The 13132-nt window shown below is 39.8% G+C and overlaps 1 protein-coding gene across 2 annotated transcripts; it reads left to right on the top strand.

The window, feature by feature from the left end:
• The first annotated feature begins 9949 nt into the window (after positions 1 to 9949).
• Positions 9950 to 12705, top strand: LOC106612424 (uncharacterized). 2 transcript variants are annotated; one of them, XM_045703455.1, is made up of 10 exons: positions 9950 to 10147; positions 10294 to 10617; positions 10800 to 10835; positions 11056 to 11106; positions 11267 to 11374; positions 11517 to 11541; positions 11655 to 11698; positions 11806 to 11856; positions 11955 to 12067; positions 12376 to 12705. In XM_045703455.1, the coding sequence occupies exons 1-10, from the start codon at positions 10099 to 10101 to the stop codon at positions 12514 to 12516; spliced, it is 942 nt and encodes a 313-aa protein (XP_045559411.1). In that variant the 5' UTR covers positions 9950 to 10098; the 3' UTR covers positions 12517 to 12705. The 2 variants fall into 2 exon arrangements, with proteins under 2 accessions (XP_045559411.1, XP_045559412.1); XM_045703456.1 differs by lacking the exon at positions 11806 to 11856 and having other exon boundaries at positions 9963 to 10147.
• Positions 12706 to 13132: the final 427 nt, after the last annotated feature.

Consider the following 13132-nt stretch of genomic DNA (forward strand, 5'->3'; position numbering starts at 1 on the left):
CACAATCATTTTATCATCAATTTTCAATGTACGCTCTCGTTGGCTGGCCCTCGCTTCATACTCGTCGACAAACCCACTGGCTCCAGGTCATCTACAAGACCCTGCTAGATAAAGTCCCTCCTTATCTCAGCTCGCTGGTCACCATAGCAGCACCCACCTGTAGCACGCGCTCCAGCAGGTATATCTCACTGGTCACCCCCAAAGCCAATTCCTCTCTGAAACTGGAAACACTTATCTCCCTCACTAGCTTTAAGCACCAGCTGTCAGAGCAGCTCACAGATTACTGCACCTGTACATAGCCCATCTATAATTTAGCCCAAACAACTACCTCTTCCCCTACTGTATTTATTTATTTATTTATTTTGCTCCTTTGTACCCCATTATTTCTATTGCTACTTTGCACTTTCTTCCACTGCAAATCTACCATTCCAGTGTTTTACTTGCTATATTGTATGTACTTCGCCACCATGGCCTTTTTTTGCCTTTACCTCCCTTATTTCACCTAATTTGCTCACATTGTATATAGACTTCTTTTTCTATTGTATTATTGACTGTATGTTTGTTTTACTCCATGTGTAACTCTGTGTTGTTGTATGTGTCAAACTGCTTTGCTTTATCTTGGCCAGGTCGCAATTGTAAATGAGAACTTGTTCTCAACTTGCCTACCTGGTTAAATAAAGGTGAATTTTTTACATGTATTTTTTATCTCAGCCAATCATCAGTCATTTGTGTAAGCGCTGTGCTTGTAGAGTGTCCTTCCCTATAAGCATGCTGAAATTCTGTTGTCAATTTCTTACTGTAAAATAGCATCGTATCTGGTCAAACACCATTTTTTCCAGAAGTTTACTAAGGGTTGGTAACAGGCTGATTGGTCGGCTATTTGAGTCAGTAAAGGGGGCTTTACTATTCTTTACTATTCAATTAACAGGTGTGCCTTGTTAAAAGTTAATTTGTGGAATATCTTTCCTTCTTAATGTGTTTGAGCCAATCAGTTGTGTTTTGACAAGGTAGGGGTGGTATACAGAAAATAGCCCTATTTGGTAAAATACAAAGTCCATATTATGGCAAGAAGAGAAACGACAGTCCAACATTACTTTAAGACATGAAGGTCAGTCAATACAGAACATTTCAAGAATAAAGTTTCTTCAATTGCAGTCGCAAAAACCATCAAATGCTATGATGAAACTGGCTCTCATGAGGACAGCCACAGGAAAGGAATACTCAAATTTACCTCTGCTGCAGAGGATAGGTTCATTAGAGTTAACCTGTTGGGGCTAGGGAGCAGTATTTTCACGGCTGGATAAAAAAACGTACCCGATTTAATCTGGTTACTAATCCTACCCAGTAACTAGAATATGCATATACTTATTATATATGGATAGAAAACACCCTAAAGTTTCTAAAACTGTTTGAATGGTGTCTGTGAGTATAACAGAACTCATTTGGCAGGCAAAACCCTGAGACATTTTGTGACAGGAAGTGGATACCTGATGTGTTGAATTACCTTTAAGCCTATGCCATTGAAACACACAGGGGTTGATTAATGTTTTGGCACTTCCTATTGCTTCCACTAGATGTCACCAGCCTTTACAAAGTGTTTTGAGTCTTTTACTGTGAGATCTGACCGAACAAGAGCCATGGAACGGTGATGGCCGATTAGACTCTGGCGCGCGAGTTCATGTTGGGTACCCTCGTTCCAATACGTTATAAAAGAGAATGCATTCGTCCACCTTGAATATTATTCATGTTCTGGTTAACCTGTTAGGGCTAGGGGGCAGTATTGACACGGCTGGATAAAAAACATACCCGATTTAATCTGGTTACCACTCCTACCCAGTAACTAGAATATGCATATACTTATTACATATGGATAGAAAACACCCTAAATTTTCTAAAACTGTTTGAATGGTGTCTGTGAGTATAACAGAACTCAAATGGCAGGTCAAAACCTGAGAGATTCCTTTACAGGAAGTGGCCTGTCTGACCATTTCTTGAACTTCTTTTCCATCTCTATCATTTACTAAGGATCTCTGCTCTAACGTGACACTTCCCACGTCGTCCATAGGCGCTCAGAGCCCGGGAAAAAACAGAATGTCGTCATTCCAGCCCCAGGCTGAAACACATTATCGCCTTTCTCAAGTGGCCGATCAAGGGACACTGAGCTTATGCGCGTGACCCCGACCGCCCCCGCCTTTGGGATTTTTTCCTCTGTTTGCCAAAAAGGAGATTCCCTGTCGGAATATTATCGCTTTTCTACGAGAAAAGTGTCGTAAAAATTGATTTTAAACAGCGGTTGACATGCTTCGAAGTACGGTAATGGAATATTTAGAATTTTATTGTCACGAATTGCGCCATGCGCGCGACACTTCTTTACTATTTCGGATAGTGTCTGGAACGCACGAACAAAACGCCGCTATTCGGATATAACGATGGATTATTTTGGACCAAACCAACATTTGTTATTGAAGTAGCTGTCCTGGGTGTGCATTCTGACGAAGACAACAAAAGGTAATCAAACTTTTATAATAGTAAATATGATTATGGTGAGTGCTAAACTTGCCGGGTGTCTAAATAGCGAGCCCGTGATGCCTGGGCTATGTACTTAGAATATTGCAAAATGTGCTTTCACCAAAAAGCTATTTTAAAATCGGACATATCGAGTGCATAGAGGAGGTCTGTATCTATAATTCTTAAAATAATTGTTATGCTTTTTGTGAACGTTTATCGTGAGTAATTTAGTAAAATGTTAGCGAATTCCCCGGAAGTTTGCTGGGGGTATGCTAGTTCTGAACGTCACATGCTAATGTAAAAAGCTGGTTTTTGATATAAATATGAACTTGATTGAACAAAACATGCATGTATTGTATAACATAATGTCCTAGGGTTGTCATCTGATGAAGATCATCAAAGGTGAGTGCTGCATTTAGCTGTCTTCTGGGTTTTGGTGACATTATATGCTTGCTTGAAAAATGGGTGTCTGATTATTTCTGGCTTGGTACTCTGCTGACATAATCTAATGTTTTGCTTTCGTTGTAAAGCCTTTTTGAAATCGGACAGTGTGGTTAGATTAACGAGAGTCTTGTCTTTAAATGACTGTAAAATAGTCATATGTTTGAGAAATTGAAGTAATAGGATTTTTAAGGTTTTGAAAATCGCGCCACAGGCTGGCAGTGGCTGTTACGTAGGTGGGACGCAAGCGTCCCACCTAGCCCATAGAGGTTAAAAAAGGCACTAATGATTTATGCTATACAACGTTTGACATGTTTGAACGAACGTAAATATATTTTTTCCCCTCGTTCATGACGAGAAGTCCGGCTGGCTTAGATCATGTGCTAACAACACGGAGCTTTTTGGATATAAATGATGAGCTTTTTTGAACAAAACTACATTCGTTATGGACCTGGGATTCCTGGAAGTGACATCTGATGAAGAGAATCAAAGGTAATGGATTATTTACATAGTATTTTCGATTTTAGATCTCTCCAACATGGCCGTTTGTCTGTTAACAAAGCATATTTTTCTGGGCGCAGTGCTCAGATTATTGCAAAGTGTGATTTCCCAGTAAGGTTATTTTTAAATCTGGCAAGTTGATTGCGTTCAAGAGATGTAAATCTATAATTCTTTAAATGACAATATAATATTTTACCAATGTTTTCAAATTTTAATTATTTAATTTGTGGTGCTGACTTGACTGCCGGTTATTGGAGGGAAACGATTTCCTCAACATCAATGCCATAGTAAAACGCTGTTTTTGGAAATAAATATGAACTTGATAGAACTAAAAATGCATGCATTGTCTAACATAATGTCCTAGGAGTGTCATCTGATGGAGATTGTAAAAGGTTAGTGCATCATTTTAGCTGGTTTTATGGTTTTGGTGACCCTGTCTTTGAATTGACAAAACATTACACACAGCTATTGTCAATGTACTCTCCTAACATAATCTAACTTTATGCTTTCGCCGTAAAACCTTTTTGAAATCGGACAACGTGGTTAGATTAAGGAGATGTTTATCTTTCAAAGGGTGTAAGATAGTTGTATGTTTGAAAAATTTGAATTTTGACATTTATTTGGTTTCAAATTTGCCGCTCTTGAAATGCACCTGCAGTTGATAGGGTGCACCACGGGTGGCACGCTAGCGTCCCACATAGCCCCAAGAAGTTAACTGCACCTGAGATTGTAGCCCAAATAAATGCTTCACAGTGTTCAAGTAACAGACAAATCTCAACATCAACTGTTCAACTTTTCAGAGGAGGCCTTCATGGTCGAATTGCTGCAAAGAAACCACGCCTAGTGGACACCAATAATAATAAGAGACTTGCTTGAGCCAAGAAACACGAGCAATGGACATTAGACCGGTGGAAATCTGTCCTTTGGTTTGATGAGTCCAAATTTGAGATTTTTGGTTCTAATCTGTCTTTGTAAGACGCAGAGTAGGTGAACAGATGATCTCTGCATGTGTGGAGGAGGAGGTGTGATGGTGTGGGTTGGTTTTGCATGGCTACAACACCCTTTTTCAGCGATACGTCATACCCTCTGGGTTGTGCTTTGCAGTGACTATAATTTGTTTTTCAACTGGACAATGGCCCAAAACACACCTCTAGGCTGTAGCCTAGTGGTTAGAGCATTGGGCCAGTAACTGAAAGTTTGCTAGATCGATTCCCTGAGCTGACATGGTAAAAATCTGTCATTCTGCCCATGAGCAAAGCAGTTAACCCACTGTTCCCCGGGCGCAGAAGATGTGGATGTTGATTATGGCAGCCCCCTGCACCTCTCTGATTCAGAGAGGTTGGGTTAAATGCGGAAGACACTTTCATTTGAATGCATTCAGTTGTACAACTGACTAGGTATCCCCCTTTCCCTGTAAGGGCTATTTGACCAAGGAGAGTGTTGGAGTGTTGCATCAGATGAAATGGCCTCCACAATTGCCCGACCTCAACCAAATTTAGATGGTTTTGGGATGAGTTGGACCGCAGAGTGAAGGAAAAGCAGCCAACAAGTGCTCAGCATATGTGGGGACTCCTTCAAGACTGTTGGAAAAGCATTCCTCATGAAGCTGGTTGAGAGAATGCCAAGAGTGTGCAAAGCTGTCATCAAGAAAAAGGGTGGCTACTTTGAAAAATATAAAATATATTTGATTTGTTTAACACTTTTTTGGTTACTACATGATTCCATATTGTTTTTTATTTTTCTTAATTTACTTAATTTACTTAAGCAGGCAAGTCAGTTAACAAATTCTTATTTACAATGACGGCCTACACCGACCAAACCTGGACGACGCTGGGCCAATTGTGCAGTGTCCTATGGGACTCCCAATCACGGCCGGTTGTGATCCAGCCTGGATTCAAACCAGGGTTATTCTACAATGTATAAAATAGTAAAAATACCGAAGTTCCCTTGAATGATTAGGTGTGTCCAAACCTTTGACTGGTGCTGTATTTAATGTTCCATTCCAGTAGCTAAGTGCAGTGTGTTTGTACTGTGCCTTACCTGCAGGACAGAATCGTCCCTCTGAACATCTCCGGCAGGCTGTCCTACTTGTCTGGCCCAGTTGTTCTCCAGCAGTGCCAGCAGGGCAAGGTGACCCGTGGGGTGTCTCTGTGCCCTCCTCACAGTAATACCCTTGTGGACACATGAATAGGGAGCCCGGTCTCCGTGAGCTGCCTTCCAGACAGTAAAACCCTGATAAAGAGTATTATTATAAGTGTTACAATTACTCATCCATTCAAACCGATAGAAATAACATAAGATGACATGACATAACAAAGCATATCAGAGCACAGCACACATAACATCACAAAACATACCATACCACTGGCATAACATCACATAAGATAACATAAACTACAAACGCTGCAGATATCTGCAGATCAAACAAGAAGCAGGAAACATACATTTTGCAACTGTATGTTCTACATGTGTATTTTTTTTAAGTCAGCCTCTGGTACTACTTTTATATTCATTAACTATACATTTATGTTGGTATCGTAACTTTACTGAATCCCCACTGTGAAGATGACCTGAGGATGGTCTGATTACCTGCTGGACAAGGGGGGCAGTCCCTCACCCTCTGTAGGCCCTCTTTGGGTCCATAGGTTCCTGCTGGGCATGGCAAAGCAACACCTCCAACACAGTAATGACCTGTCAGAATACAATTCATAGATTTACATTTATACCGTTCACTGTCAATCAAAATGTTAAAATCAAAGAGTATTAGTGGAGTCTAACTGTAATGTATTTTATTACAGAATTTTACGGAAATCTAATGACGTCACCTAAAGGACAAACGATGCAGGCTGCTCCCTCACTGTCCCTGTGTGTCCCAGGAGGGCAGGGCTGTCTTGACCGCTGAGTTAGCTCTGCCCCTGTCCTACTCCAGCGAGGTACCACAGTGCCTCCACATAGGGAGGTCCCATTGCAGCTCCTGCACTGTGTTTGGCCAGGCATGGAGTACTGTCCAAGGAGACAGGCCAAAGGTTGGGAGGTCCTTTTCTGTGGGCAGTAGCTCCCTGGAGTGGGGAGAAATGACTTTCAGTTGATTTAGTATAAAATGTTCCATCCGGCTTTGTACAATCCTTCCATTAAAATATATGGGTCCGTTTAATTATTTTTTGTTGTTGATCCAGATCAAAGTGATCCTGTGTTGTCTGAATCCTGTTCCACCCAATCTGTATATGTTCCCCCTTCATTTAGAAAGGAGGGACCACATCTGGATTAAGTCTTCTGAAAAACTTAGCCCAGAAGGTAATAACTGGATCTCTAATCTCGTGTCTGTATTGAAACCGTTTCATTGATGGAAAGGCAGAGGATTGCACCAGTATACACTTTTGAACAGGGCCAGGAGTTTTTCCTGACCTGACCGGGGAAAACTCTGTGCTTCTACTTATAACTTAATTATTTTTCCATAACGGAGAGTCTTGGTGACTTGCCTGCTGGACACGGATGACACTGGGCAATGCACAGAGTGGAGAAGAATCCTGCTGGGCAGTATGTGCATTCCGTCTGGCTCGGGTTGGGCTCCTCTCCAGATCCACACTAAAGTGGTAAGAAAACAGAATCACAGATTTCTCTTTACCCTACTCATCCTTGTGCATTAAAGATTGCATCACACTGATCAAACTATGAATATCTTCATTTATAATATATATAAACTATTTCGAAAACACACACATATATACTGTAAGTGATGGTTAGATTCTCAATTGCAGTGAAAAACAAAATACCACAACCTATACCTTTAGAGGGTATCCATTGGGGCAGACAGACCCAAAGGGACAGGGCAGGCACTGAAGGAGTCCCTCTGGAGAGTGCTGTCCTGGTGGGCATGGTTCTAGCGTCCCAGTGGCTGGATCACAACGGAACCCGGCAGGACAAAGTCTGCAGTCTACTCTGTCCTCTGTGCTAACTAAACCTAGCAAACAGGGCTACAGCAGACAGAGAAATATCATAGATATAGTATGAGTATATGTACAGTGCATATTACATATGATGGCTGAATAGCACAAATTCATATAATACCTTGCAGTCTTCAATTCTACTTCTTCCTGTGTAGTGGTTGTAATGTCCTGCCGGGCATCTCCTTGGTGCAGACACATTTCCAAGACAGCTATAACGAAAATCATATAGCATTTTCTAACCTTTTACTTAACTTATTGACTTTTTTGACACTTAAATAATAATAATCTGCTTATGTCTTATGAACAGAACAGTACAATTGAAGCTGACACATTGAGCTACTGAAAGAATAAAGATTGTCTGGTACTCACAAATATCCTGAGGGACACTCCACACAGAGTTCTGCTGAAAAGTAGGTTCCCTCAGGACATGGGCTACGGTGTTGCTCTACACTGAGGCCCAGATCAGGATTCACTTCCACGACACCTACATGAATGAATGTCAGGGACAAAAAGAGGTCAAACATAATTCACTCATAAGTTTGTCTCTTTACAAAGTTATGTTACTGTATTATTATTTTTAAGTGATAAATGTATTGCACAGTACCCTGTATGTCAAGTGAGGGAGCATTTTAGTGAACACAAGTATTACATGTAAAGTACTACAATATATAAAACAACTTGAGAAAATACCTGAAGCAAGGGCAGGTTGTTTCAGTAGAGGATTGATCCATAATGCTGAGAGACCGAACAGAAGAGACCCAACACTATACCACTTATACATTCTTAGAAAATGTCAAATAAATTCCACATTATCCCGTTAACCTGTATCTCTGTTTGCCCAGTGTAGTCAAAGAGTATGAGGCCGTTTGATCCAAAGGATGAAACTGAGACCTCAGTCATTGAAAGTGAAATGTGAACCATGATGCAACCTGATTCCAAGAAGCCTCCTGGTCAGTCATATAATGGTATTCAATGTGCTCTCCTGTTACCTTGCACTTTCAAAGTGAATGCAATGCATCTAGAAAGCTATGCCAGTCAAGGCCTCTTTTTCGATCTGGACCGATTCTTCTTGAGGAGGGAATCAAGGATTCCTGATGACAGTATATGAAAACTAAAAAGCCGTTTCAAGAAAGTTGATGCCAATACTCAATCAAATGAAGTTCTGTATGCACAGGTTTCTTTCTGATATTATGCAACACCTCTCACAGTGTGGAATATCATCCGTGACACCTCGGTAACCTACACACCCAGGACGTTCCTAAAAATCAACCACAGCTTAAGTGTAAAGGTGAGGTGAAAAAGTGCGTAATGAATTACTGTTTATTAATGCAGGTCAGAATCAGACATGCAATCACCCTCTTCCTCACCAGGCTTTGGAACAAATGCAGTGACAAAACTGCAATAGGTTTATCAATAGTTGATGCACCAAGCCGGGCGACTTGGGCACAATGTTTCATTTGTTATGGTGCTTTCGAAAAGCCTTGTTTTCACTATCCCTACTTTCCAACAGCACAAACAAACAGACAGCCAAAATACAACCTACACAGCAACACTTAAATGAAAGGATCGATTCAGTTGTGGGCTGAAAATGTAAACAGACATTTGAGTGTTACTATCAGCCTAATGCAGCAGCAAATGTAGTGTGTCTAGAGTTTTTGTATTTTGTCCCTGACACACTCAATAAAACACTGTTAAAATACTGTATGCATGGGTTTGATCTTTTTGATATAATGCTGGTGTACCTTTGATAGGTGATTTGAGTTGAGTTTGTGTACAACAGAACAACCCTAAATACCACTCATAGGTTTACAGTATACTGTATAACTTACAATATGTGCAAAGTACCAAACATTAAGTCAGAAGACGACAACGTTAGACTGACAAAATATAATTATTCAACATTTTTGTTACATGAAGCATTCTTCTTTTTCTTGTGGTAAATGAATGTAGGATGTTTCCTGTTTGTCTCTCACTCCTCAGCAGAGGGTGAATTGCTGTGCAAATCTATAGCTGCAGTTGTGCAATGCAGGCGTTAACACAAAGCCTACTATTGTTTGTTAGTATCAAGAAGTAGACATTGTAAGTCACAGTACTACAGGGCTACATTAAAGATTTTTAAAAAATTGTCTAGTTTTGTCATATTTTAGGTGGTATTAAAGCTCACAAAAATACTTTAGATATTTAACCATTTTGTACATGTACTTTACATTTAATTATCTGTGTTGACAGCTACATACAGTACATAAAGTGTCCAAACAAAATTGTAATTGGATATAATGTGGAATGTATACATTAACATTACATTAATAAGTACTTTACTCCAAGAAAAAGTTGTAAAAGATCTCTAGCAATGAATTACCATTAAAATAAATTTAAAAAACATGGGTATACTCAAACACCACACGAATGCAATTGCATTTCAGTATGCATATTGAAATGCCATTTTGTTTCATGTTTCCTATGGATCTTTCCATTACCCAAATCTACAAAAGCAGATGTTTGAATGGAAAGTTAAGAACACTTTTATCAGGCATCCTGTTGAACACCACTTCCTGTACCTTCTACCTGGTGCATGCTGCAATATGATGGCACAACCCAATGTGACACCAGTGGTGCAAGTGTATTTTTTAATCAAGCAAATTCCGAGAGCTAACCTATTCATATAGTTGAAACATAGGGGATCTGGACAAATTTGGACAGGATGCTAATTTTAGCCCATTTGCCATTGCTGCTTCTTTTGGGAAACCAAGGTAAAATAAATTCCTCTACTTTTTACTTTATGTGTTTTCGGTTTCTGGTACAAGGATGATAATCAAATGTCCTCAAGCTATATATTTATATCCAAGGCCTACTGACTGAAGAATCGTTGCCTCAATTTATGCCTTTTTCATTACAGATTCAGTAACCTGTATCGACCTGGAGAAACAGCATGAAGTCATCTATGCAGTAGTTGGAGAACCTCTAGTATTGAACTGCACCTACAACTGCTCATCTGGATTTGTCCGTGGCCACTGGATCAAAGTCTCAGACTGTCCTCATTGTCCTAGGCCAAGGGAAACAAAAAATGTCACAAAGAATGGTGACCTCTGCACACTACCATTGTATTTTCCACATCTGTCCACGGAAGATTTTCGGTACAACTATACCTGCTTTTCTGAAGATCACGAAAGCAAACATTTCTCACGCAAGATAGAGGTTTTGGTATCACTGCAGGCACAAGGTAGGCAAAAACTAGTTGAAATGACCTACTGTACACTGTAGTTCTTACAGCATGTGCATTTTACCTCTAAAAACAAATTGTGTTCAAATGAATTATCTTAATTCTGTTAAAAAGTGAATACATTTATACATCAGTAATTACTGGATAATTGTTTTAAATTATATTGTATTTTCTTTTGCCAGGTCGACGTAGTGCCCCGGCCACAACGGTCACTACTGGTAAGTCTCACTGGAGAATCTGCTACTTAGGCTCTGGTCAAAAGAAGTTCACTATATAGGGAATAGGGTGCCATTTGAGACTCAACCTAAATCTCATTTTCTGTAATAGTCTAATTGAATTGCTCTGAGGCTGTTGAATGACATAGGCACAAAATAATATATACCCATCAAATTTCACTAGCTTACTTGATCCTGATGTCTACCATTTTCTGTGTTTTAGATGTATCGGTGACAGCGTTGAGTAACCACGAAGACTCAATAATAGATAATGGTGAGACAAAATGCTGCTATTCTACTCCTTAAAAAGAAATTGTGAAACATGTTTAAATGTATTGCAAACAACAAAAGTAACCCCCTGTTTGAGGCAATGACGAATGAGTTGCAAACTGAGATTCAATAATAATATTGTCTCTGTGCTGTCTTCAATACAGAGGAATTCCCAGTTGTCAAAGTGTTGGCAACAGTGACAGTTATTGTGGCTGCTGTGTTGACAGCCGTGGCTGTCTACTTATGTATGAGCCGCAATCGATATTGCAAAGGTGCGTATACACATTGTAAATCCAATTATGAACGCCCAGTTTCTGAATCTGAATGTCGTAAAATATGATTACTACTTTCCAAAGTTGTTATTCATTAATAACTACAGTATATTTAATTAATGCGATTTCTTGTGTATTTCAGGAAAACCTGCTGTTATCTGTACAGGGTATGTTTTCTTCATACAATGTGGCATGTTTGCTAAGGCATTTTAACACACTTTTCATTGCCAATTATTATGTGGACTTCCTATGTGGAATTTGTTCATTGGTCTTTTATCAGCACAACATCAAGAGAAGGATCTAGTGTTGGAAGGCTGACAACAGGTAAATATTTGTTTAATAATACGAAATTTCTGAAACAACCAGATCACTCAATGTCATAATTCTAATAGGTTACTTAATATAATATAAGATACTTACTTATCTTATAGGTGCATGCTTAACTAATTGTGAGAGGGTGGCACTGAGAATAACTCCAGCTGGTAAGCTAATGGAATGTACCATTCATTTCAGTTGCCAAGCTGGGTGTATTCTAAGAAAATCTACTGTACAAAACATTGCATTTCCTGTTTTGACCCAGATTGCCAGAGTGATCATGAGGTTCCTTATGCTGACATCATGATTACTATGCGAGGGGCCAGCACACCTGAACTCACACAGATCTCCTACCTAGCACCGGGGGACCATAGAGAGGTGAGGATTTGAAACTATGGCTTTGTGAGTTCTGTGTGAAATGGAAAGCGCTCTACAAATAAAATGTATTATCTATTATTATTATTATTATTATAACTTCTACAACACCACACCGCATTATTTTACGTCAACACCACCATACGTCACCATATGTGACCATATTACTGACATTCACCATATTCAACGTAATACGTCAGTGGAGGTTGTGTAATGGCTATTATTGGCTAATGCAGCCACAGTCACAGGTTGAGACTTTATTTGAATCTCACCTGAAATGGAATCCTGTGCGTTTCATGTCCCCCATGCAGAGGTGGAGAGAAGAGGCAGGCCCTGAAGCTAGGTCCCACCTGCAGGCCTCCCGCTCAGCTGATAGACTGCATGTCCAGCCCCGAGAGGTCTCCAGGAAGATGAGCACAAACTCTGAGTACGCTGTCATCACCTACTCTTAATCTGTGGGGCTGGAGATGATAAAAGAGGGAATAAGAGAGAGCAAGTGAGAAATGACTGTCACTGTACTCATATTATTAATCCTTGGCTGTTTTGTTTGCATGTTTTTAACTGTAGCAAGTTGTTTCTATAACTTTATAAAACAATTAACTGTGAGTATCATCCAATAAAGTCATACTTTTGTGTCATGATGTGGTTTCATGTGTCATTTGTTATCTCACTCAGTTTGAACCTCTTTCGTCGCCGTAGTCAGAGCCTTGTTTCCTAGCAACAAGCACCAACACTCTGGCATCAACTGTTGCTGATGCAAAACAAACGTTTTGCGAAACTGTTTGAGGCCAAAAACATTAGCTAAAGGTAATGTCATGTTCAATGATATCTTTATTTCTCCATGCAGCAGCCTCTTGCTAGCATTGCATCCAATGTTACACTTCAGAACGTTAGCTAACGTTAATCTCACAACATTAGTTAGTACTTGCCGGGATAAAGTTGACAAAACAGCATCAGACCGCTTTTTTTCTCCACCTATTTAATTGAAAGAAAAGGACAAGAGAGACCAAATAAATGTGGCTCAATTGCCGTGTTGTTTTATTGCTCATTATGAATGATTATTCCAGT

Source organism: Salmo salar, chromosome ssa20 (genome assembly GCF_905237065.1).
Source record: "Salmo salar chromosome ssa20, Ssal_v3.1, whole genome shotgun sequence".
NCBI lineage: Eukaryota > Metazoa > Chordata > Actinopteri > Salmoniformes > Salmonidae > Salmo > Salmo salar.